This window comes from Nuphar pumila, chromosome 16 (assembly GCF_984573655.1).
Source record: "Nuphar pumila chromosome 16, dmNupPumi1.hap1.1, whole genome shotgun sequence".
Classification (NCBI taxonomy): Eukaryota; Viridiplantae; Streptophyta; class Magnoliopsida; order Nymphaeales; family Nymphaeaceae; genus Nuphar; species Nuphar pumila.
In genome coordinates, this window is record NC_143264.1 from 86,681,094 (window position 1) to 86,706,859 (window position 25,766).

Genomic DNA, 25,766 nt, shown 5'->3' on the forward strand with positions numbered 1-25,766 from the left:
GCGGATCCCATTCCACGGATTTTTTTCACGAATTTTCAAAACGAAGGCGAATAATTTTTAAAACCATTTTCAAAAACTTTGGTCGAGTTTGACTCGCAGAATTGTTTCTCTCTCTCGCAGAGAGGGAAAAATTTTGCGATGATAACAGGGGCATGAGCCCCTCTTTGGCCCCTTTTATAAAACATTTCTTCTTTTTAAACCTTCTAAAAACTTTTCTAAATTTTAAGAATGCATTTTTAAAAATTTCCAAATCACCTCTCCTATATTTATCTATTTCTACTTATCTATATTCCATAACTGTGTTAAACTTCATAACATATAACCTTGTTATGTAGCTACATAATATATATTATAAGTTCCACTTAAGTGCATGGGGGTCTACAAGCATGGGACGTCCCCTCTTGTGCTTTCTTACTTACTAAATTCCAATCCATGTAGCTTGGGTCCTAACACCAACTTATTTGATAAGTTTTGACTTCTATTAATTTTTTTTTATTGCTTATTGACTAAGAGTCCAGCCAAGAGGGGTCTACTAGGATGAGACGTCCCACCCTAGAAAATATCCCCTCTATGCCTAAAAATCCACACAAAGTTTCTTTTGTGTTGGTTTTTGACAAGTTTTAATTTACTTTCTTTCATTTGTTCTTTACTTGTTTCTATGGCGCCCCAAACCTCGACCTTGGAAACTTGGAATTTTCAGTGGATTTTTTTTTGAAAGGTTTAAGTATAAAACCAGCGGAAAGCAAGTGTGGGAAAAACAACAAAGCCGCAAGTCTAGGCGACCATCACAGATAAGTGCAACAAGTGAAAACAGTGTAACCAACGGTGTGTACAAAAGTGTACTGTGAAGTAAAAAGGGGAAACACCCCCAACAGTTTAAAGACTTTACAAAATATAAGTACAAAAGGTACGAAATCAGAAGTACATCCCAACAACAATCAAAAACCCAAAAACCACCAGGTACAGAAACTGCAGGTCAAGTGTGTGGGTCCTCCGAGCCTCCACCGTGTATCATCGCATTCGCACTATACCTATTCGTCACCTATATCCCCATAAAACAGGGTCAGTTCTCTTGCGAGGTGGTGAAGAAACAACCACAAGCATGTATGTATATATTATGTACACAGGAAAGGCAGGAAAGACTAACAAGTGTAAGTGTCTGTGTCAGGTAAGTGTAAAGTGACAAGTACTAGTCAACAAGCTATAGCAACAGAGAAAACAAGTAGCTAAAGCAACGAACTGAACAACAAGTAACTAAAGAAGCAACCGTAACTGTAAAGCAAGTGCTCAAAGTAGTAACAACTGTAACAAATGCTGAGCAGCAAAGTAACCAAGTAACAACTAAAGCAAGTAAAGCAACTAGAGTAAAGTCCACAACACAAGTGAGGTAACAACTACAGTAAGTCAGCTGGTTGGTTAGTCTTTAAGTTCTTCTGATCACTCCTTCAAGTACGCGAAGGAAACCTCATATTCTGTGAGACATGCACCCGACGTCTGTTATTAAAAATCTAGTGTGGTAACCGGGGAAGCTATAGACCGAGTCAACCTCATGCGAGCAACACACGACTAGGAAAAAACACTCGCATGGGCAAGGATTGCAATCCATACTATTGCAGTAGTGAGGCCTTGAAAAGGCAACCTCGACCTCCCTGACTTTGAGTGACTGGAGGCCAAAGGACGCTACAGCTTCTGTCAAAACACGTGTCGTAGTAACGACAAGTCACTCAGGGTTGTACCATCCACCCTCTCCCAAGGTGAACCATTTTTGTGAATGGGGCGAAACAGGTTTATCTTTCTTAAGGCTCATGTTCATTCATACCTCACAACAATGAATTTGCCTCGTGGTCCTCGCAGGGTACGCAAAACGAGGACTTGTCCTGTCCATTCACGTGCTCAGCCTCACGCGGCCAACAGAGCACATCGCTCGTGAAAGCAGTCACAACACCATATTATTTATTACTGTTTAGGGTATATCACACACAAGAGTCCTTACACAACACAAGGGTCACAACCCGAGGACTCCAATATGAGCTCACAACAAATTATAACAGTATTTATACCTTATGATGTTCAATCTTCTATCCTTTCATTTCATAAGGTAAGTGCACCTAATGCGCTTACCAATGCCTCAAACCATGTACCTCCTCAAAGTACGCACTACTTAGTAACAGTGCCAGGATGTGCAAAGTGTACACGTAACATGAGCTTCCTATCAGTTGCACAATACGTTATCCGAGGCATTGCATGATATTAAAATGTACTATATTGCACACTTCATTGTTAAGATTACATTTCACAATCTTCTCACATGTATGGGAATTACATTTGCATTCTCAGAGGTTTGAAATTGAATTTAACCAATCATCCCGTCTAATGGGAATAACATTGGTTTTCCCAAGGTGGATCGTCTCTCTTGCAGGGAAGATGCAATTGCGACCCAAAAGATCATTACACGTGGTTCAACCCACTTATGTGTTTGTAGCGAAAACTTGGATATTCCGTCTTATGGGAATAACATTAGCTATTTCCACGGTATGGGGTGCCACGCCTGCGGACCCGAAACAAAGATATCTAAACAACACTTATAATTCCAAATAATGAAGTCTCTAAGCTTGTGAATTTACAATAACGACCAAAGCATACTGTTCTGGTCTGTCGAATGTAAACCAAAGCATAAGGGTTTTTCTTCCGCAACACGACACACATATATGTGTCGAAGGTGATTCTGAAGTAACCCAACTAATGGGGATTACATTAGCACTACCACGGTTCGGGGTGCCGCGCCCGCAGACCCTAACCAAAATGTTTGCCAAACCGAAAGTAGAAAAACTCTATGGAGTTCTATATTTACCTCGGAGCGTAACATCATCTGGAGAATAATACTTGGACGGGACACCCGAGTGTCGCATGTCCATTTGGTCGTACCGAAGCAATCGTTTATGGGTTTGAATATATATATATATATATATATATATATATATATATATATATATATATATATATATATATATATACTTTCATGTATGTACGCAACTATATCTAGGCATAGACGCAATAATATACCTAATAACCCGATACAGGGGCAACTCAAGGCATGTGCTCGCATGCCAACACCCTAACCGAGGTGCGAAAGGGTGCGGGGCAACAAAACTTGGATTTGCACTCATCAAGGACCAGCTAATGGTGTGGTTGTAAATCTGGTTATATATAAAAACAAACATTATTCCTAACAAGAGATTTCTGGAGTGTCTTAGTCTTCATAGGTTTCAGCATAGAGGCCGCGCACATGCTGCCAAGAGGCCTATGCACAAACGTTGGCTGGTCCTCCGGACCTGACCACTAAGCACATCCATGAGAATCGGATCTGATTCTCTGCTTGGACTCGACTACTAAATAGGATCGGATGGGGATGAAACAAGCCGCCAATAGGACAACCGCAAGTACCCCACGAACTGGGTACCAAGGAAACTGGACACTGTGGGTCTGGTCCACATGACCAAACTGCTGTCAGCCATATACGGGTCTGAACCATTCAGTTCAGACCTGGACCCACAAGGGTCGGCTTCCACAGCCCTGGGTGCCCAACACCATGCGGCAGGCACCCAGCACCAGCAATGTGCGAAACAAGGTTGGCACCATGTGCCAACCCAAACTGTCAACCCAATCAGGTCTGATGTTGGTTCAGACCTGAATGGGAAGGAGGCTAGCCGATTAGGGTCTAGGTGCTCAACATTAAGCAGAGCACACCAGGCCCGAACAAGGTGAACAACAAGAACCGGGCTGGGTCAAGACTCACTAAAAGTCGGTCAAACCAGACTGTAGTGCTGGTCTGAACCCATGGTTTAGACCGACATTTCGGTCCAAGACAAAAGAATGAATAAAGAGAAGAAACATGAAAACTTACTAGAGAAAAAAAAAATCTTGAAAGCTTGTGCTGGGCGCGCGGGCCACCCGCACGGCGCCCAGCTCCCACTATGACGAAACCGGTTGGCTAAAGGGTCTGGTTCGCTATACCAGACCGTGCCATCTCGCAACCACCTGAACCAGGGCCCAGAGGCTCGGGTTTCAGCTGGCTAAAGAGGCATTGGGCGCTTGTACAAGTCCGCCCCCAACGGTCACACCCCTATGGTCGACCCTAAGACACCCAACAAACTGAACAAGGGATAAAGAAAAAGGATCAATCATAACGGTGGGGCCTTGGGCCCCTTCTTCCTAATGAGGTCTGGTCACACAGTGACCCAGGTCCAACATGGCTGTAAAGCCAGTCCCAACTCGCTGGGACTGGGTTGAGCCCCGACACACACAAAGAAGAAAAAGAAAAGAAGAGTTTCGAGCTGGATGGCCGCAACTGCTCAAGCACGCAAGAAGGTACTAAAAAAGGGGAAAGGGTGTTGGGTGTAGGCTGGATGAGCCCAGCTCGGTCCAGCACACCCCAACAAGCTACCCATAGCCACAAGTGCCCCAAAGACCCTGCAACCGAAATAATGAAATACAACATGCTGGAACTAACAACATAATAAGAAAAAAAAAAGGAATATACATAGGCATGAAAAACTAAAGATAGAATGGAAAAAGAACAAGGGAAAACGAATTTAAAAAAAAAATGCAGCAAGTTTAGCAATGTAACTCGAAATGGTCTAATGGAAGGAGATGCATTGTTACAAGCTAATCCGCCTTTGGAGTTCGCATGCATGGATGCGTCGCTCCATCGGCTTCATGTGCAACGAAACCTTGAATAAAAATATGTTGAGTCTTCACCTTAGCGACTTGGAGAATTAGAGGAAATGTAGGGCTGCAGTCCTTCACGCCAAAAGTGGAGCTCCCACGGCTGGAGGGAGGAAGAAAATGAGAGGGAAAGAGAAGAGAGTTTGAGAGAGAGAGAGAGAGAGAGAGTGAGAAAGAAAAATCGTCCAACAAGGGGGCCCGATTTTTCTAAAGGGTCTTATAAAGTGTAGGATTGAGATGGGTGGCTACAAACCATCCATCCAAGATGGTGGGCTGGGGTGGAGCACGGTTCTCCACTGCCGCCCAGCCCCTCCAATGGGTTTTAAGAATTCAAAAGCTCTTCATTTTGTTACAATGATGCCATGGGGCTGCCGCCCCATGCATCCAATAGAGAAGGGTCAAGGCTCATGATGGCCTTACATTGAAAAGGGCTCCTTGGGATCCCTTGAATCCCAAGGCAGCTCAACAACCCAGGTTTCACGTCAAACCCAAGAGAATATGGTGCCTCCTCTAGCCCCAACAACGTCTCCCATACTCTCTTAATGACAAGACTTTTATAAATTTTAAGATTTTTAATTTTTTTATTTTTAATAATTTGGGTTGGGCCAATCGTGGCCCTCCCTTTATGAGCCTTAAAAGTCTCTTTACCACCTTGCCACTCACCCAGCTGGTCAATGGGACCAGCTGGTTCCATGGCTTTAGTCGTCCAAGGCCCTCCAAAGAGGACGATTAAGACCTTGGTCGACCTTGACCAAATGGAAAAACAAGTAGTTTGTTATCTTGATTTCTAATTTTAATTAATTCCAGATGTTTTTCCATGATGCTTACTAATTTCATTTTTCATTATCACAGTAAATGTCATCACACAGCTACTTGAGCAAAGAAATCTTCGATTTGAGCGAAATCGGTCTCGTTTAGGCCCTCGCTAATTTTCTAAGCGATTTCCCGTAATTCACATGCACTGACAGGGTTTTTCGTCGTTCGGATCTCAAATTCGAGGTGTATCACTACAACCCTATTCCAAACTCACCCTAAAAGTTTCGAAAACCAATTCATTCTAGATTTTCCGAAATTGCTCTTTTTATATAAAATTACGCGATTTTACCCGATTCTCAAAATAAGCAAATCTTTGGAAAATTGCCAAAACAAAAAAAAATCATCGATTTCAACATATTTACGCAATATACATCAAAATTAAAATTGTGGATCTTACAATTTCTTTCTAGGAAACTTTAGAAATATCATTTTTTTAGGGTTTAACTTACCAATTTTCAGACTTAGTTCTAGTATGAAATGCCACATATGATGGGCTCTGCATAGAGGGATGCCCTACCCTATGAACCTCTATCATTTTATACGACTTAATTAATTTAAGTTTTCTATTCCATAAAATCCCTATTTAATATTTTATATAATTTTAGTATGGACTTTTCTATTTAACTCAAAAAGTTATAGAATTTTGTTTGAGTTTTGGCTTATTATTTTTGCATAAAATAAACTTCTGACTTTTTCCATATTACAAAAAGTGTTTATGATTGGTTGTATACCTCCTAGTGTTTTATTTTGACAAAAATAAAGCTACATAGCATAAAGTGAGGCACACAATTTATTTGATATTTTTTTTATGCCCTCACTAAATATACTTGGCCATTGAGTGCTTATTTATGGTTTAACTTAAAATTCTTTGGTATTATAGTATTCAAATTCAGACCTTGATTTATATTAAGCACTTTATGTGTCTTGTATGTTGAAATTGGTGCTAAAATTTTGAGAGATATTTTTGAATTTATAACACGAAGAAACCGCACCCGACACGAAGACCTGGTCGCATTGGCTCAACCTGCCATACCTATGGTCATCGTGCTGGCAACATATACCTTGAGGCTCGAACCATAACTGCCCGTTAAGCAGCCAAGGTCCCACCCCACTACGCCAACCCCTTTTGAGGCTTGAGATAGGTACTTGATTTCCTGAAATACTTGATCATGGATATGGATTTTTCAGATAGTCATGACTAATCTTGTTATGGTACCATTTACCTTGGTTTTGTTTATTGGACTTCTAGTTATCATTATTTGCCAATATAAAAATTATTAGTAGGATTTGTGCAATTGATTTAGTAAAAATTGACACGTTGAATGATACTATTTTTTACATATGGAAAGGGAGAATTCCTTTGCTTTGACCTAAAAAGGCATAAAAAATGTCTTGAATGTTGAAATGAAGGACCCACCTTCCCCTGAAGATAATAAAAATGCGTATAAAATAATTGAAAAGGGTAATATATTTGATAAAACCATCATGTTCACATACATGAAAGATAACCTTATTAGGATATTCGAGGACTACTACTCTATTGCTAAGTCATTGTTTTATGTCATAGCCACCAAATATGATGTTACTTTTGAAACACATTCAGATACTTTTGGAGCAATACAATTCATGCAAAATGTAAGATACTGACAACATAGTTGATCATGTGAACAAAAATGCTTTCGATGACCAAACACTTGACAATTGTTGAGAATATGATCCTAGATTGTATGCAGATCTCAACCATTCTGAATAGCCTACCAACTTCTTGAAAGATTGTCACTACTGCTTTTAGACTAAACTCTAAGAATTTAAGTCTAGAAGAGTGACCTGTTCAATTTAAAATAAAGCAACAACACATGAAACAAAATAAGAAAAGTGAGTTAGGCATTGAAAAAGTTGCGTCCAGTGGTAGTTATGGACCAGCTAAGCACCCACAATTTAAGAAAAAATCATTTAAAAATTTTGACAAATTTGATAAGGGTTCGATATTTTGTAAGTCACGTGATGCCAACTCACAAGTAAAATGCTTGGTGCCAAAAACTTTTGGCATAAGGGAGAATCAGGGGTAGAGAGAGTTATTGTTAGCATGTATAGGTGTGGCATATGTTCTTTTTATATACTTTTTGAAGCCAAAAGCTGTTGATCGTCCATTGTTTTTCAAGAATATCACAGCCGAAGCATCGGGTGTATGTAGCATTTGATGCTCTGTTCAAGAAAAAAAAAAAAACATGTATGGGTGCTAGTGGCAGTGGCCTATGCAGCTCAAAAGGGAGGGGATCTGGTCGGAGGTACCCCTGACAGTAATACAGCTATGAGTCACCCTGATATCATGATCAACATCCAACCAACACGACTAAATGAATGGCTTTAATTTGCTCTCAACCAGCCTTTTAAATTCTTTAGATGCCGTTTGTGCAGAGCTTGTACAGTTGCTGAAAAAAAATTGTGGAATCCCTCTAGAACATGAGAATCCAACAATATATGATGGTTGTATGTCATTCATTTATGGGGTGCATGGCATCCGTATCAGGAATAGCCCTTGATTCCACCTCAGCTCAAAAGCTTTGAACATGAGCAATCCAACCACAATATATGGTGGTTGTATTGTATGTCATCCATTGCTTGGATGAATGGCATCCAAGTCAGGAACAATAACCCTGACCTTGGAATCTATACCAAATATAATGCATGAACGTCCAGTGTCCCTTTTTATCGATTTGAAAAACATGATGTTTTTGACGTTGTGCTATGAGAGAAGCAAATAGTTCATATTCTTCGCATTCTTAGATTGACGAAACTTGATTGACTTGATCACTCGATAGTTTAATAGGTACAGTAAGGCTTGAACCTTCAACAAAACTATAACGGTTCTCAATATTACTACAAAAAACAGTTCGCTGTGGGATGAAAAGCCAACACCCTCTTCTTTCTTACATGGGAGCGACCTCACCTCACTATCGAACTACATACGATGACATTTGCTTTCAGTAAACTTGAAGATTTTCATGAAGGATAACTTGGTTTAATAAAGTTAAAATCTAGTGTGCGATTTGATGTGCTATCTGGTAGTATTGGCCATTAATTCACTGATCAAAATAGATTGGGCGATTAATGAAATATGGCTTCTACATTCTAAAATTGGAAGGAGCGTGGGATTGTAGAACACATGCACACACACGAAAAACCACATGACAAGATATTTTCACGTGGTTGGGTTCATTATATATGTCTCTCTCTCTCTCAATTTTATTTTCCAAGAGAGAGAGAGATTCCTTTTATAATTTAATGAGATACACAAGTATGAAAACTCTCCTTATTAGGAGATCTAACTCTTTACATTCAATGTTGAGGCATGTATCTAGACATGTTTTGGAAGACTCATCAAGCTCATAGGAAGCCTCCTCCTTGGAAACCTTTTTCCTTCTTGACTTGAGAGTCTAGCTACATCTTCCTTGGATGCCCATGCTGATGTGGCATGCCTTGATCAGTCAAGGCTGGCCCCGTGACTACCTTCAACCTACGTATAATGTAGCATCCTGCACGTTGTGACTCACTTGAACTAAGTTTGGACCAAGATATACAACACCTAGTGGGGCTTATGTAGAGACTGAGAACAAACATGGGTTGACCTTCTCCTGTCATCAGTGAACCGTATCTCTATTGATGACCTGCGCTAGCACTTAAACACTCCATGTTAAGCATGTGATGTGAATTTGGTGAATTGACTTTTTAATAAAGGATTTACGCACGCAAAACTCTCTCTCCCTCTCCCTCTAATACCGGATCGAGGAGTCATTGGCAATTACCACTTGGCAGTTGATTTTTATATTCCATAGCTTTCCTGCATGATTTTTTGCCCCATTTCTGAGCTAAATTTAGTTGTTTTCAGTCAATTTGACATTTAAAGCCTCAATTTTATATATGCTAACAACATTTTTCTCGAGGTCATTAGCTAAGTATGATAATCTCTGGATCTCATTAGGCTAACAATAAATCACCGCCAATAAGCTTCATTATGATGGCATAGATGAACAAAGCAAGCTCTCTCTCTCTCTCTTTGAGTTTGCACGTGAACGCATGTGCATGTGCCACTCAATGAGTGAGGCATGAAGGAAAACAAAGTAATTAAAAAGCACGTTGTTAAAAAAGAGGAGGTTTTTACACGCGCACAAACAACAAATGTATTCAAGTCAAATGCACAGAATGAGCTTATAAGGTAGAGAACCAAATTTGCTGATCAGCTGGGCATTGGGTTCCCTAAATAGTCTCAGTCAATGAAATGATCTGGCAAGCAAAGGGGGTTTGATTATATAATTGGGTATTGGCCGCAATATATTTTATAAAGCCAACACTAAATTCCTTCATCGAGGAGGTGATGGTCAATTTTAGGTTGTTCTCCATGAGATTAAAAAAAGAAAAAAAAGAAATTTATTGAAGTGGTTTTGGGTTCGTTGGTCTTTAATCCATGCAATTATATAAACAGCAACCAAACTACTGACCGCGCATCCTTTGGCTTTCACCCACTTTAGCTTTAATTATTATGGTTCATGCCAACTAAGTTGCCCTTAACGTATGGGCTGTCAAAAATTATGTGGCTGGCACTCTGCTCACTGACCCAACCAAAACATGAATTGCAGCGTGGGCGTTGGGGAGCCCACGGCCACAAGAAAGGCGAGGCCAAGCGCTCCTACCCCCATCACGCGTAGCGATGGCAGTGGGGCGGGGGACAAGGTCTCCACCCCCGGCCCGCCTCAAGATTTTATCTTCCACCCCCGCCTCCATCCCTGGCGGGGATGGATTTTATCCTCCACCCCCGCCTTCATCCCCGTTTCATGTCCTCCATCCCCGGTTCAAACGGGGATGAGGCGGGGCAGGGAGTGGATATTGCGGGGAAAAGTGGTTGGGGTGGGGATCGTGGCAGGGCGGGGAAAAGTGCATATCCATCCCCACCTCCACCCCCGGGTGGCGATGGATTTTAACCTTCGTCCCCGCCTCCATCCCCTGTCCAAACGGGGCGGGGCGGGGCCCCGCTTTCCCCCGGTCCACTGCCATCCCTAATCACGTGCCTTGTCTTTTCTCTCGCCCTCTCCTTAGGCGGATCCGCGAAGGTACCCAAACAATCACCGGACCGGACGCTCCCTCGCTTTCTATGAATTACGACTTTCAGCCTACGAAGTCACCAAAATACCCCTGTTCGTTTTTTTATATGCAAGGGAGCCGTCGTCTTAATATATATATATATATATATATATATATATATATATATATATATATATATATATATATATATATATATAAAATAAAGCCCGTTCAGCCGGAGGGGGCACATGCTGATGGTGTGCAGCTGCAATTGATCCTCAGGGAGGGCGAGGGCGGATGCCGGTTTTATATATAAAAATAAATAAAGCCCGTTCAGCCGGAGGGGGCACATGCTGATGGTGTGCAGCTGCACTTGATCCTCAGGGAGGGCGAGGGCGAGGGCGAGGGCGAGGGGCGAGGGCGAGGGCGGATGCCGGTTTTATATATAAAAATAAATAAATAAAGATGCTGTTACGTCAACGTCCGCGATAATCAAACGTCGAGAAAGTTTGGAAGGAGTGGCGGGGTTAGGGTATAGTCGAGAAACAGTGGGTGGGAGGAGTAAAATAAAAAATAAAAAAAAATAGGGCACCCTCCCCACTGCAGGTCGTGCACGTGGTTCTCCTGAACGGAGGCACTCGGCGGTACCCTTGTCGGCAGCAACCTCCTGTCGGTGACCGACACCCAGTAAAGAAACTTCCGCTTCACCGCTGTGCAAAAATCTTCGCGTTCAAGAAATCCAATCAAACAAACTTTGGGTGCACCGACGGAACGTGTGTGATGTAAAAGATCAACAACAAAGCATTTAAAACACCCTTCGTCGTTTTCGAAACAGACTTCTTCACCCACAAATTATCCAAAGAATGCTTTCACGGGTGAGATTACACTGGGGCGTAAAAGGAAAAGGAGCAGGGTGGGAGGAATATTATCAGGCTGTGGGGATGAAAATGAAATCTTGGGCGCCGATCAAAACCGCGTCGTAGGTGTCGGTTTCCAGCTGGACGACACGTAAAGGTTTGACGGTGGGGGCCAGCCAGGTGTTGCCTGATGACCTGTCAGTCCGTGCGGGCAGACCACGTAAGTGGGACCCGCAAATATCTGGGCAAAACAACAAAGCAAACTATTCTTTAACCACGTCAGTGCTCGCTTTTAATTCTGGCTTTTCATTTTCTATCATATAGAAAATAGAAAATGTGCGCTCCCAGGCGTCCAGGCGAGTTGCCGAATTCAGGCATTTATAATTTTGGGGGACTGTCACATGGAATTTGCTTACGGACTATGGAGTTTTATTTTTATTAATCATGAATAGGGTTGCACCAATCATTCCATGAACGTATACAAATATAGATGGGGCCCACAAAATTATATGGAGCCGTTCATGCTTTATATGAAGGGCATCATCTAGAGCGTATAAAAATGCGCAGCTGAGAACAAGCCATGGTGGTCGGCGGAAGTTTGATTTTAGCTGTAGCCTTTGAGAATAAGCCAACAAACAACCGCCACTCGTCGCTATCAACCTTCGTCTATACATATAATACAATGTCCCTCCGTATCCTACTTTGGTACATAGAAGCAATGTTGTCAGTATCGGAATCGGACCTGTATCGTTTGGCCAACGATTCAGGTGTATCCGAACCCGATACCAATACTCAAGTGTATCGTTCTGAATCTGGCCAAAAAATAATTAAATAATATTAGGTATCAATCAAAACGTGACACAGGTTAAAACTATTAAAAATTAATTTCAAGCTATTTTATATTTATTAAAAAGTAACTGATTCAGGTCAGTATCGAACGATACTATATATATATATATATATATATATATATATATATATATATATATATATATATATATATATATATATATATATATATATATATATATATATATATATATATATATATCGGCCAATACGCACCGATACTAACAACATTGGATAGAAGGCATTTTTTTACAAGTGGCAGGTCAGTAATGCGGGCATGGTTTTTTTGGGCTCGCCTAAATAGTAACACTGGCCAATTATTAGCTATCCAAAAAAAAAATAATTCACTCAAGGAGGGCTGATTTAAGGTTGCGATGGGGACAGCTTTGGGTCGGGTTAACCTTGATTCACTGGGTCCAGATTTTCAATAGTGTATCTAATTTGAAATTCCATTTTGATTCAAACCCAACCAGCGTAGCTCTGGATTTGGTTACGAGGCCCCATGTGCTGGATCCGCTGAAAACAAATAGTAAATATATCATTTGGAATTGAAAGTGAAGGAAAAAATAACGTAATCCTTGTTAGGCCCAGTTTTTCAACCAAACCCAGATATATCGGTTTAGTTAATCCCAAAGTTGTCAGTATTGGTATCGGCCCTGAATCATTTGACCACCGATTCAGCTGTATCAGCAGATATCGATACTCAAGTGAATCGTTTTGTAATATCGGCCAGAAAACAATAAAAAAATATTACGTGCGTGACACGTGTTAAAATATTAAAATAATATTAAAAACAATTAAAAATAATTTTAGTATTTTTTATATTTATTAGAAAATAATCGATTCTGGGGTGAAGCATATTGATTTCCTGCCATGGGCCGATACACCGATACTAATAACATTGGTTAATGATGACCCTGACCCACATAGGCACAACCGCTTCTATTCCGAATCCCATCTGGAACCAACAATGTGATGAGGTTCAAAACCGGGTCTGACTGCCGACCCATTTGCATCCCTACTTCATTGATGGATAGGTCGGGATCCAGAACCTGCATCATTTGCTGGCTCAGTTAGAGATGGCAGGTCCTGGTGTGAATCGGACTCGAAACAGGGTTATGCCTCTGAGAGAGAGAGAGCCTTGGACGCGAGACGCAAAGAGTGCAGTTATAGGCTGTAAAACTAAGAGAGGAGAGAGGGGCGGGGGCCATGAGTCATCATTAGGGATGGCAATGGACCAAGAAGGGGGCGGGGGCGGGGGACAGGGTCTCCACCCCCGGCCCGTCTCAAGATTAGAACCTCCATCCCTGCACGGGGATGGATTTTAACCTCCACCCCTGCCTTTATCCCCGTTTCATGTCCTCCATACCCGGTTCAAACAGGGATGAGTCGGGGCGGGGGCCCGTTTCTCTGTAGTTTATTGCCATCCTTTAGAAGGACTGGGGATGGGGATGGGGCGGGGCGGGGAAAAGTGTAAGTCCATTCCCGCTTTCATCCCCAAACGGGGATGGATTTTAACCTTCGTCCCCGCCTCCATCCCCGTTACATACCCTTCATCCCCGGTCCAAACGGGGTCAGGCGGGGCGGGGCCCCGCTTTCCCCCGGTCCACTGCCATCCCTAGTCATCATTCATTCTGCCTCACTGTGACCCATCTTTTCTTTATTCGAGTTTTGTATCGTTTTTTTTTTCCATTAGACGTTTTAAATGAGTGAATGTTAACGACAGCGCGCTGGTCCTCTTTCATTTTGTAAATTGTGGTTCACCAAACACCAACGTTCGGAAACATTACTATTTACTACTACTCTGCAACGCATCAGCTAAACTAAATTTCTGTACATTTTACAATGACTAAAATGCACTCCAAATCTTAGTGAATTCCCGTCTCTCAGTCCTAGTCATGGACATTCTGACTTGTCGCCTTTTTACTTTACCCCCCCTTTTCTCTCAACAATAAATGGGCAATGAACTTGCTAATATAACCAAAGAGAAAATCACTCAATATTCAAAAAGGATGTTCCTGTGCGGTGGAGCTGGGCTGGGTTGCGCTTTTTCTCGCCCACAGTTGACGAAAAAAGGCTCCCACAGAACCGAGCGAGTTTGTCAGCTTATCAGAGACTGCGTGTAGGCCCATGCCAACCCCGCAAGACCTTCCCAACTCGTGTCTGACACGCTGCTGCCAAAAGTCTGAGCTCAACATAGATTTCGCACCTTCACGTTCTGGTGGATTAGAGCACGTAGTTTGAGACTGCATGTTAGAAGGGCGTTTTTTTTTTTTTTTGTAATTTAAGGGATGCTAATGACTTCATCCTTTCACGCATTTTGCAGGCAAAGGGCAGGGGTGAAAAAAACATACGATGAGATCAAAACTCAAAAGGGATGGATGGGTATGTCATTTGATAAATCCGAGGGGTAACGGAAGTCTGGTGAATGAAATAACCTTTCTTTATTTTAGCAAGTTTTGCCCATATTGCCCTTGGCCAGGCGGAGCAACAGGGAGACAGCCAGGTGGTGGTTGGTGTGGGTCCCCCTCTCCATCTCTTTTCCTTTTTCCTTTTTCTTTTTTAATAAAATTATAATAATGATAAAAGCTGTGCTGGTGGTAAAGAAGCATTGTCGTAAAAAGAAAGGGTAAAAAGTAAGAGAGAGAAGGGGGTGGCCATCGTCGTAACTCCTAAGCCTTCAACGTCAAGCCAGAAAGGATGAACATGGACAGCTAGCAGCAGCAGAGCGGCAGCTTAAAAAGAGATTATTAGAGAGAGAGAGAGAGGTTCGACCAACCATCGACTCTTGCTTCCTTCTTAGGTTTGATAAAAACCAACTTGGGCTTCCCCGAAGCCTACACTTTCCCTTCATTCTCTCCGCTTGCTCTGTTAGGAAGGGTTAGTAACGAATATTAAGTAGTAAATCTTCTCATTTTTGTCACTTGGACTTCACCTCTGCGTTTCTCGCTCGCGAGGTCGACTGCAGGCGCGCGCTCCAAACTAAACCCAACGGTAAAGATTGTTTCCTTTTCCTTCACGTTTTTTATGCGTTTCCAATTCCTCACCGTCCGTGCAATTGAAGGTTCAAGCTATAACTCTCTGTTATAATTTGGCTTTGCCTCCACTGTCTGCGTTACACAAAGTAAAATCTACAACTCCTGTTTTCATATTCTTCATTACATGTTCTGGCTTTCGCTGTTTTTGGTGAGAACTTTTCAACTGTTGGAAGTGAGAGATAAACGCCTCGTTTTGGTTTAATTGTTGTTGGATTCTGAACTATTCCGAGGTGTTTTTTGTTCAAAATCTCAAGGAAGGCCAGGCATGGTTTCAATAACTCGGACGCATTTTACTTGGTGGGGGATATTTTATAATGTACATGTGGAGAGTTTAAAAGGGGTTCAGTAGCCATGGCTTTCGCAGTTATCATCCTTAACAAATTGGAGCCTTTTTATTTATTTTTATATCGGAATGACTCATGAATTAGGAATTTGGGGTTTTACAAGTGAATTTTGATTTTTCTTTAAAGAGAATCTATAAAAATTGCGTTTCTCTCCCATTGTTTTCTTCTTCCGCTCTTCAAATGACTTGGTGGCCTAAAACAGAAGCGGAGAAAAAACTATTGGATTTTGCCTACAATTCCTTTTTTCTTCACCCCTTCCCCTTCTTGCTGGAAATTGCAATTGCGAGAAGTCGTACCATGACACATTCTTTCAAGAGTCATGATGAGAAAGGCTGCTAGTTTTTGGCCAGTTCATCGTAATGTCTCCTCTGTCATTCACTACCTTTTAAAACGAAGCAAGCCACCCACGCGGCGTTTTTCTCAATTTCATCGTCTTTCTTTACTTTTGATTTATTCCGACTTCAAGGAGGTCCTCACTTTTGCTTCTCTCTCTCTCTCTCTCTCTCTCTCTCTCTGCACGACATTGAATATAATCCAATGGTGTACTCGCAGAATTGATGCAATTTCGGTCATAGATAGCCCACTGAAAGTCCAGTAACGAACGAGCATACACCCAATCAAGGTACACTCACACTCTCTCTCTCTCTCTCTCTCTCTCTTTGTGAACATGAGATTACTCGACCGCTGGAAGGTGAGAAATTAACGCCATGAACTTTAGTCGGTTGCCATTTTGAACAACCGCATTTCAGGGGTATATTGATAATTTGGGAAAAGCAGAGTCGTTGAGTTCCTTTCCTTCTCAGGTAACAAATAAGCAACGAGAGCTATTTGTTGTTGTGTCCCCAACGGCTGAATAAAACCGGTCTCCGGTAATGACCCAAACCGGTTATATGTATATTGACGTACTGCATGCATCACAATATCAAAGAGCCAACGTTTCAAACTGAAGTGACGGTTAAAATAAAACATGGCGAGCAAAAGGCGCAATGTCATGGATTTGAAGCAGAGATATGTGGCCTTCTACTCTTTTCTTTTTCAAATTTTAAGCCTGAAGGGGGAAATGATGCGTGTGTTCATATATAAAGCCAATTATGGATGGCGCTAACACTTGTATATGGAAAAGGACCCAGACGTATAAGTTTCATGTTTAGTAATAGGACTAAGGATTCTTGTGATTATTTTGACGTTCATACAAGTCATTAATTGTTTAAGTATTTCATAACATGCCCTTTGGTGTTTAAGAATAGGAGCATCTTGTCTCACAGTTTCCGCACCCAATGACAATGACCTAGTCTACTCTTGAGAGCAATAACGGAAATTCCAAAAATACGTAATTTAAGATAGTTTACTACTTTTAAAGAGTTGAACGCATCCGGCTAAAATCCCTCATGCAAATTTAGAAATTCTATGACTATATATATTCATTGTTTTCGTAAAGGGTAATTGAGTAATGTTGTGTATTAAAAGGCACAATCGTTAGTTTTTTTTCTTTTTCAAAAAAAAAAAAAAAAAAGGCTTATTCGTTAAGTGAATGACGTTTTCCATGTGTTTTCTTGTTGCAATCAGTTAACTGAACACTAGAGATTTTTTTAGTTCAATTAAAGGCAAAAATTGTGGTGATGAATTAATAAGGGTCTTTTGGGTCCCAGACTTGATACTGTGGGGTACAGTTTTGGTCCTTGCTGTTGGCGGGTAGTCGAACATCACACGGTGTACTGATCAATGAGGCTAATATAATATGTATGCATGTATCAGGTTCCCTAAGGACCATCCATCCAAGTCCGAGTGGGTCTCCTGTGGATTTTGTTCTTCAGGTTTCCATATTGTTGTTGGGTCTCCATTACAACACCTATTGAACCCGATCTTAATTTACCGGAAGCAGATCAGGTCATGCTGAACATGAGCGTTTTTGTTCATGCGGACATCGTGGCCGTCTGTTTGCTTTTTTGGATGAATGCCACGTGGTTTTGTTGACTTTTGAGCTTTGTTAAAATGCAAATCGGATGTCCGCATGAGCAAAAACGCTCATGTTCAAGCATGACCTGATCTGCTTTCATCTTTACCATCCCATTTTGCCTATTTATACTTCCGCATGCATGTCGTATTATATTGAGCACGATATTTTCGAAATAAGCAGCTTGCAGCCCTGGAGTAATGTTTTTCTTAGGGCTTGTTTACCAACTGAAAGAGTTTGGTATGAATCATTTTAGTATTTTACCTTAGAAAGTTTTCACCTAAATAAGCATATCTATAGCACTCCGGGCACGATTTCCCAACTTCCTATGAATTGTCACAAAGAGAAAAAATGGAATCTACTTGCGATGGGATGGCGGAAAAATTACGCTTAGTTTTTTTTTTTTTTTCACATGTAAACATGGCAGCAGGCCATTTTTCTTTTTTTTAAATCAAGGAAAACAAGGTGTTCACATGAATTTCAATGACCGCATTGCCTTTGAAGGCAAAGAGTAGCTAGCCCTATCAACCGCCGTTGACGTCAAAATTGTCTTGAAATTTTTTGCGAGGTTAGCTCATTGTCCGAAACGGCGCAGGAAGAAATTAATACGATGACCGTTGGTGAAATCAATGCATGCACGTTACCCTTCATGTTCGTCATCAATGAAGGGTGGCCTCCTTTGAATTCCAGCAATGAATGTTGTGGCTGTTTGGGGAAGGTGGGAGGTAGGGGTGGCAATCGGGTCGGCGGGTTGGCCGGTCAGAATACCTCAACATGAACATGACCCGTTTATTAAATGGGTCGGATATAGCAAACACGAACACGATCCATTTATTAAACGGGTGACACAACACGGTTAACCCATTTAATAAACAGGTTGGGTCGACACGATTAGATTAGATTACACGACACGGTGACCCATTTATTAAACGGGTTGACTCGCTAACCTGAATAACATGTCTAACCCTAATAACACAATTAAAAACACAGAAAAAAATATTATGCAAATCTCAATACTACCAAGGTTAACATAAAACTTCAACATAATTGTCTTACAAGTTACAACCATATTACAAACATATCCACCAAGTTATCTTACAATCATCAAGACAAACATAAATAATTAAACGGGTTGACCCACCCGCCTAACCCTATTATTAAACGGGTCAAACACGTTGACGGATTGGCATACCCCTAACACGAACATGACCTGTTTAATAAACGGGTTAGGTGGGTCAACCCATTTAGGACACGAACCCGTTTAAGCCAAACCCTAGCTCGGCTAAGAAGTGGGATGGAGATTTTGCCACCCTCAGTGGGAGGTGTCTCTGAAATTTTGGTAGCCACTCCCGCTCGATTGGTGTCCGACCTAAACTCGTAATCCGTCGTTAATTACTTGAGTGTTTGCCAAGGAGCGCTAATAGCAACGACGCTTCTGTCTCTTTTGCTTTATGTCATTTGTTCCAATACAAGTTCCTGACATTGAACGCAGTCCCCTTCTTTAATCGTCTGATGTTTATAAAAAATAAAAAAATAAAAATCGTTCTCTTTTACTTGTTTTTTTTTCTTTCTTTTAAATCCTAAATGCTCATGAGTTAGGATGGTATGGTTGAGAGTCCCCTTGCCGTGTCTTTGTTTCCAAGCTTATTGATAGATGGGAGACGTAGAAAACGAGTGGAGTGCGGATCTCTTTGATCACATCGACGATTTACTTGACTTCCCGAGTGAAGATATTGATGGAACGGTTGGAGACTGCTTGGGAAGTTGTCCTATCAACGATTTATTCGGCATTACTGGCGGCTCCACCTTTTCAGCTCACAGCAGCGAACACGACCATCCCGGAGAGCTCTCCGTTCCCGTAAGTCTCCTCTCTCACTCCCCATCCCATTGTCAGTAATCGATAGCAGAATATTGGGACTTCACGTATTGGTTTGGTTTGGTATCTGTAATTGGTATTAAACCTCCGTTGGCTGTGTGAATTGGAACAAAGCAGTGCGATGAGATAGCGGAGCTGGAGTGGCTGTCCAACTTTGTGGAGGACTCGTTCTCTGCGGGGAGCGCGGCTGAGGTTGCTAACGGCAGCCCTGTCTCCGTGCTTGAGAGCAGCTCCTGCTTCGGCAAGACACTCAGCTTCTGCAGCGCCGGCGACGTCACCCTCCCCACCGTCCCCGGCCGTGCCAGGAGCAAGCGCCCCCGCCCACCTGCGTTCTCTCCTCGGACCATCACCACCAGCAGCAGCGCCCTCATCTCCCCGGCCGAGTTGGAGTCCTTCGCCGAGTCGAAGCCGCCCAAGAACGGCGGCGAGAGGAAGAGAAAGACGGTGGAGCAGTCGAGCCTCGCTGTTAGGAAGTGCCTGCACTGCGAGTCACAGAGGACTCCACAGTGGAGGGCGGGGCCGTTGGGTCCCAAGACGCTCTGCAATGCGTGTGGCGTCCGCCACAAGTCCGGGAGGCTCTTCCCGGAGTACCGGCCGGCCGCCAGCCCGACGTTCGTGGTGTCGAAGCACTCGAATTCACACAAGAAGGTTATTGAGATGAGGATCAAGAAGAGAGCAGGTGAGGGCCGGGGAGTGGAGAAGGAGCCGGAGCTTCTGTTTCAGAGGAATGCAATGGTTGGCTAATATATGAAGGGATAGTGGTGCTAGAGAGGTTCTTAGAAGTTTGTTGAAAGGAAAGAAAATCTGTTTTTTTTTTTTTTCTTTGGCTTTTTTGGTTGTGCTCTTTGTACAGTGGAGAAAGGGGGACAAGGGGATGATCATTCAACCTAGCCATTTATATAGTCCTAGCTTTTAAGTAGGGCGGAAGGAACAGGAGATTAGATAGGAATAGAACGAGACGAGGGGAGCAAAACGATTGGCAGAGACTGGGACGAGAGAATTAAGAGCTTTGTTTGGGATCGGTAGGATTCCTGTCCTGTATTCTTTTTGCATTTCGTTTGGTAATATCCTTTGGGATCTTAGCCTAGCGTCAGATGTCCGACTAGTTGTGCTACATTCTTTTATTTTATTAATAAATTTTCCTTATGAAATGCCCTTGTTTCTGCCTTGGAACAGTACATTCTTCGATTTTTCTTTACGTTTTCTTTTTGTTCTCACCATTGTATCTTCGTTTCAGCATTTTGGTTTAAGCTTGAGAACATTTGGATCTGACCAATTGGGTGCCCCAGAACATTTGGAACAGAAGGGTTATGATGCCTTCGCGCGTTAGTGGCCCAGAACGCACCCGCTCCTCTCTCTCTCTCTCTCTCATGTTTTCCAGCCAATTTCTTCTATGTATCGTCAAATCCTAAAAACATGACATTCTGGCATTTTACCCTCCGACAGATGACAGGACGCAATTCACCCTCTTTTAAAATCACGACTACCCTGCTTTGCTTTCCCTCTGTGAATTATCGGCAGATTCCCTTCCATCTTTTTTATTTTTATTTTCATCCAATTTGCTTTCAGTCTTGAACCCGTCTTTTTTTTTTTAATGACAAGAAAGCAATGTGGGGAAGGGAGGAGCGGGCGGATTTCCCCCTTTCATTTGGAATTAACATGAGATTAACTTCACATGTGATTTCAATTGGCATTCGTTTTCTTATTTGCATGAGATTCCAAATCACATATTTGGTTAGCTCTGCAAATGAGATTCTTTTTCACTGGTTTGCATGAGATTCCAAATCACATGTTCTCTTGTCTTACTTTCTTTTGTGCTTTCTTACATCCTGTTACATTATTTGGGTTGTGTTTGTGTTTGTGGCGGTGAAGATTGGTGTTTTTTGTGTTTGTACCCACAAAGTGTTTGTTGGATTTCCTAATAGCTTCACATAAAAGAGAAACTTCCACATCTTTTAGTTTTTAACAATATGGTTTTCCAGACGAATGTCGCATGCTTTAATACGTAACTCTTACTTTTCTTCCTACGTAATTATTTATCACTTACTAATATGGACATACTCTCTGACATCTATGCCTATTGAAAGTATATGCATACTAGTGTCCTAGGCCGATCTTTCAAAATAAGAATAGGTGCAGTGTGAAGCTCTACTGAGTGAAAAATGCATCGAGTGTAGGAATGTGCGATATGCGTTCGCTTGATCAGTGACGTGTGGTGGTAGCATGACACACGATAGGCATCAGTATCGTCGTTAGTTCATCACTGTGTGGTGGCACAAACGTAAAGCGTTGTTGGATTAAGCAATGCCAGCGGATCAGAGGATGTTGCCTTTGGAGATTTGGTTAAGGACCTCTTGGCTTGCAAGAAATTTTTCACACGTAGTGGTTGGACGCACGGGGGTGCATGTGGTTAGGGTTAATTTTCCTAGGGATTACATTAGGTGATTTCAACCGAGTATGCTGACTCGGAGCTAGGCCAGTGAATGCCTAGGCACCGGCGAATGAGTTTGAGAGGTGTTCTTTGCTATGATGTTCAATCATCAATTGGTCTTTAGATTGGGAGTCAAAAGACCTTGTCTCTTTGGTGGCGAGGTTTTGCGCTGCTGTGCGCATGTAGTCGCGATACGCTCCATAACACGCAATGCTAAAGCATCCATGTGTTGTTGGCTTGGGTTACTAAAATTAAGGAAAGGTGGCTCGCAATGACTCTTGAGGGCATGGCATGCATCGGTAAAGGCTTTGAGGATGTGCCATGCTCCTTATAACTCGCGTTGGATATTGGTTAAGTCGGTAGTGCCGTATAGGTATGTTTTGGTCGATGACAACGTACACTTGCATGTGTGAGCAGCAAGATATGTTTGGTCATTTGGGTTGGAGGTGCTAGCCGGTATGTGACGGTTATGCACGTAAGTGACTATCAGATACATGGCAACCATGTTGAAAGGATCTCTTAAAAGAAAAAAAAGTTTGCTAAGTTGAAGTTTCGCTGTATAAGAAGATTACGTGTGGAAAACATGTGTTGTGAGGCTAACTAGGTCGTAGAGGCCTAGTGTTGCACGGGTGTTCCTTGGCTTGAAAGGCGCGAAAGTTGGCCTTGGAATTTTAGCTCATGACACATGGTATCAAAGCAGATTTGGTAGCAATGCCACGTTAGATGATGAGTTGTTTTTAGCAGGAGCATACGAGTGCCTAAGTGGTGGATGTGTTGGAGAGCCTTTAGTCGGGTTTCTCTTCACGTTGCCAAGGCATCTATGAAGCACCGAAGTCGAAGTGCGATGTTTCACGGTGGACTTAGTAGGTAGGCTGGTTTACTGGAGGTGGGTTTGGCTATGTAGAAGGCCAACTATGTAGTCAGCTCAGGACAGTAATGTGCAGTTTCGTTATGGGCATAAAAGATGGTTGTTTTCCTTCATGCCTCAAAAACTTTGCGAGGCACAGTGGCATATAGAAGGTGAGTTTGAAGAAGATGAATCCTTTGGGTCACGACGACACTGAAGAGAGCAGTATTCATTGGTTACGAGCTCACCAACCACCAAGGAAATGCCCTGATAATCAGGTCTTGTGCGCGATGGAAGGTCGATATGGACCGTTGTTGGAGTTGCTAGAGACACACTAAGGTATGAGACTTAGTGTATTCAAAAGTTGTGACGACTGCACGTTGAAGCCAAAAGTGTAGGCATGCCTTTGGGTTTGACAGCAGCGCGAGGAGAAGCTCCACTGTCGCTCTATATTGGGGCAGCACGAGGAGAAGCTCAACTGTCACTCGTGATTGAGGACAACACAAGAAGTATTACCTCGGCTGTCTATCTTAGTTGAGGGCAACACGAGGAGTGCCTCGGTTGTCGCTTGTGTGTGCCAGCATACTCTCCATGGACCACAATCGAGGGGATAGGTGGTGTGCAGTCAAGTATGGCCCCTTCTAGAAGGTCAAGATTTGTAGACCCCTTCTAGAAGGTCGACTTTTGTGAAGCAGAGGTAGACCCCTTCTAGAAGGTCAAGATTTGTAGGGGTCAACTTCTACAGAGCAGGGGTCGACATTGCCAGTAGGTCAAGACCCGCAGGTGTCAACTCGTGCAGAGTTGGGGTCAATCATGTCAAAAGGTCAAAAAGACTAAAGTTTTTAACTCCTACAGAACCAGGGTTGACATTGCCTGAAGTTCTGAAAATCTTTAGGTGTCGACTATTGCAGAGCAAGGGGTCAACACTTGCCAGAAGGTGATACAAACATTTAGGTGTCAACTCATGCAGTGAGTCTGAGTTGCAGGAGGGAGGGTCTGAACTGCATGGGTCAACTTCTGCAGAACAGGAGTCGACTCTTGTAGTGCATCTGAACTGCAGAGGGGGTTTTGAACTGCAGGGGTCGACTCTTGCATAACAGGGGTCGACCTTGCCAGTTTCAAAAAAGAAAGAAAATAGGGGTCGACTCCTGGTTACAGGTGTCAAACCCTTGTTGTAAACAGGGAATTGACCTATTGTGGGGGTACAAGTCAATTTTTGAGCGATACAATTCCAACTAATTTTTCAGAAACAAGAACTTAAACCTAGTTTATGAAATAATATGTAGAATTACAAGACTTTGGTACAAAAATCTACTTTGTATGTACGATATGAGATGGAATGGTCATGTGTGAGGGTGCTTTGATGCTTGTGCAAAACCTTGGGTTTCTGCACGAAGATGGTGACATTGGTAGAGATGAAATGCAGTAAGGTAGCAAGACAGGGTGTTTAGGCAGTGGTGTGTAGTTAAGTTGATTGTATGCAACTTTTGGGTGAATGGTAGTGAAGTTGGAAAATCGCTAAAACAAGGAGAAGTAGGAGTGAGAGAGGCTTAGAGAGAGAAAGTGAGAGAGAGCTCGTAAGGGTTAAAAGAGAGGGTTGGGTGCTATTTACAGTGGGGAGAGTAGAGGGAATGAGTTTGCCAAGTGTTAAAATTTATTAACACTTGGTGGCTCTTATTCACCAAGTGAAATGAAATCAAGACTTGGTGAAGGGGCACCTAGGTGTTATGGTTGATGCATGGTGGGTCTTGGATCTGGGTTGGGTCCTATATAACCTAGTTCAGATCCAAATCATGTTTAAATTTGGTTATTTCATTAACTAGAACCTATTCTAGTTAATGTAACCAAGTCTAAATTAGTTATTTTCTAACCAAAAAAAAGATTTGCTAACATATCCCTAAGTCAAATGTAATGACATGTTGAACTAGACCATTATGACCATGAACTTTTTGAAATTATCATTTTATCCTTGAATTTTGCTGGGCATGTTTCGAATATGTTTCAACTCCGTTTTTAACAAAATAAAGACCGTCATTCATGATTTTTTGATATGAATGCAACCATGTGTTTAAAAATTATAAAATAGGCCTTTAAAATTACAATTATGCCCATAACCCTCTTTATTCTTTGTAAAAGAACACGATTTTCAGAAAAATCATAGTAATCATGTGTTATGTATGCATTTAACTAAGAAGACTTTTCTTCATTTAATTTATCAAAAAAAGGGTACAAAAATTGCAGTTGTTACATATATAACCATGTGAATCAAGTATTTTCATCCACAAAAATAACATAAAATTTGCAATTATGATGTCACTAGGGCTGGTCCCCAAATGTATGAGTGAACCTTACTAAGGGGTTCACTACTTATTTTATCATATAATCAAGAAAACAAAATCTACACATCTTTCTCATATGAGAAGTAGAGCAATTAATTTTTTTATTATAAAAAATAACATCAATAAAATGCTCATTTTTGAGATACCAAACTATCATAATTTGTGGATGTTCGAGTTGTAGGTGTCAGTTGTCCTCTCAAACTTTCATTTACCAATTTGAAAAGAGAGCAGTGTATCCCTTATCTATGACATAGAAGACACCACGTTTACTCCTCGTGGCTATTGTTTTGCCCGTCTTTATGTCCTTTAATACACAATTAGACTAAGAGAATTCAAAGGAATATGGTAGATCATGAGTTAACTAACTAATTGAAATAAGATCCTTCTTAAAGCCAGACACATATAAAACAATTTTTAGAGGAATATAAGAACTTTTGGAATGTATTTTTCCTTCTCCAACATGAGTAATAGAAATCTTTTGTTTGTTTCCAACCATTACCAAATCCCTATCGGTGTAAGGAATCAAGTTTCAGAGCTTACCTGCATTCCCGATTATATGAGCTGATGCTCCAGTGTCGACAAACCATTCAACATCCTGGCTATCCTTTATT

At 41.9% G+C, this 25,766-nt stretch overlaps 1 protein-coding gene across 5 annotated transcripts; it reads left to right on the top strand.

The window, feature by feature from the left end:
* The first annotated feature begins 15,098 nt into the window (after positions 1 to 15,098).
* LOC149813996 (GATA transcription factor 8-like) lies at positions 15,099 to 20,711 on the top strand. Of its 5 annotated transcripts, none has more exons than XM_089991488.1 (4): positions 15,099 to 15,320; positions 16,261 to 16,330; positions 19,306 to 19,520; positions 19,656 to 20,711. In XM_089991488.1, exons 3-4 carry the CDS (start codon positions 19,317 to 19,319, stop codon positions 20,280 to 20,282), a joined length of 831 nt encoding a protein of 276 aa, XP_089847614.1. In that variant the 5' UTR covers positions 15,099 to 15,320; positions 16,261 to 16,330; positions 19,306 to 19,316; the 3' UTR covers positions 20,283 to 20,711. The 5 variants fall into 5 exon arrangements, with proteins under 5 accessions (XP_089847614.1, XP_089847613.1, XP_089847612.1 ...); XM_089991487.1 differs by having other exon boundaries at positions 15,113 to 15,320; positions 16,261 to 16,511; positions 19,317 to 19,520; XM_089991486.1 differs by having other exon boundaries at positions 15,113 to 15,320; positions 16,427 to 19,520.
* The last annotated feature ends 5,055 nt before the right edge of the window (positions 20,712 to 25,766 follow it).

Excerpts from the sequence above, each read along its gene's own strand:
- LOC149813996 (XM_089991488.1), top strand. The coding sequence starts at position 19,317 with ATGGGAGACGTAGAAAACGAGTGGAGTGCGGATCTCTTTGATCACATC. Across the intron at positions 19,521-19,655 it reads CCGGAGAGCTCTCCGTTCCC|TGCGATGAGATAGCGGAGCT; the intron begins GTAAGTCTCCTC and ends GGAACAAAGCAG.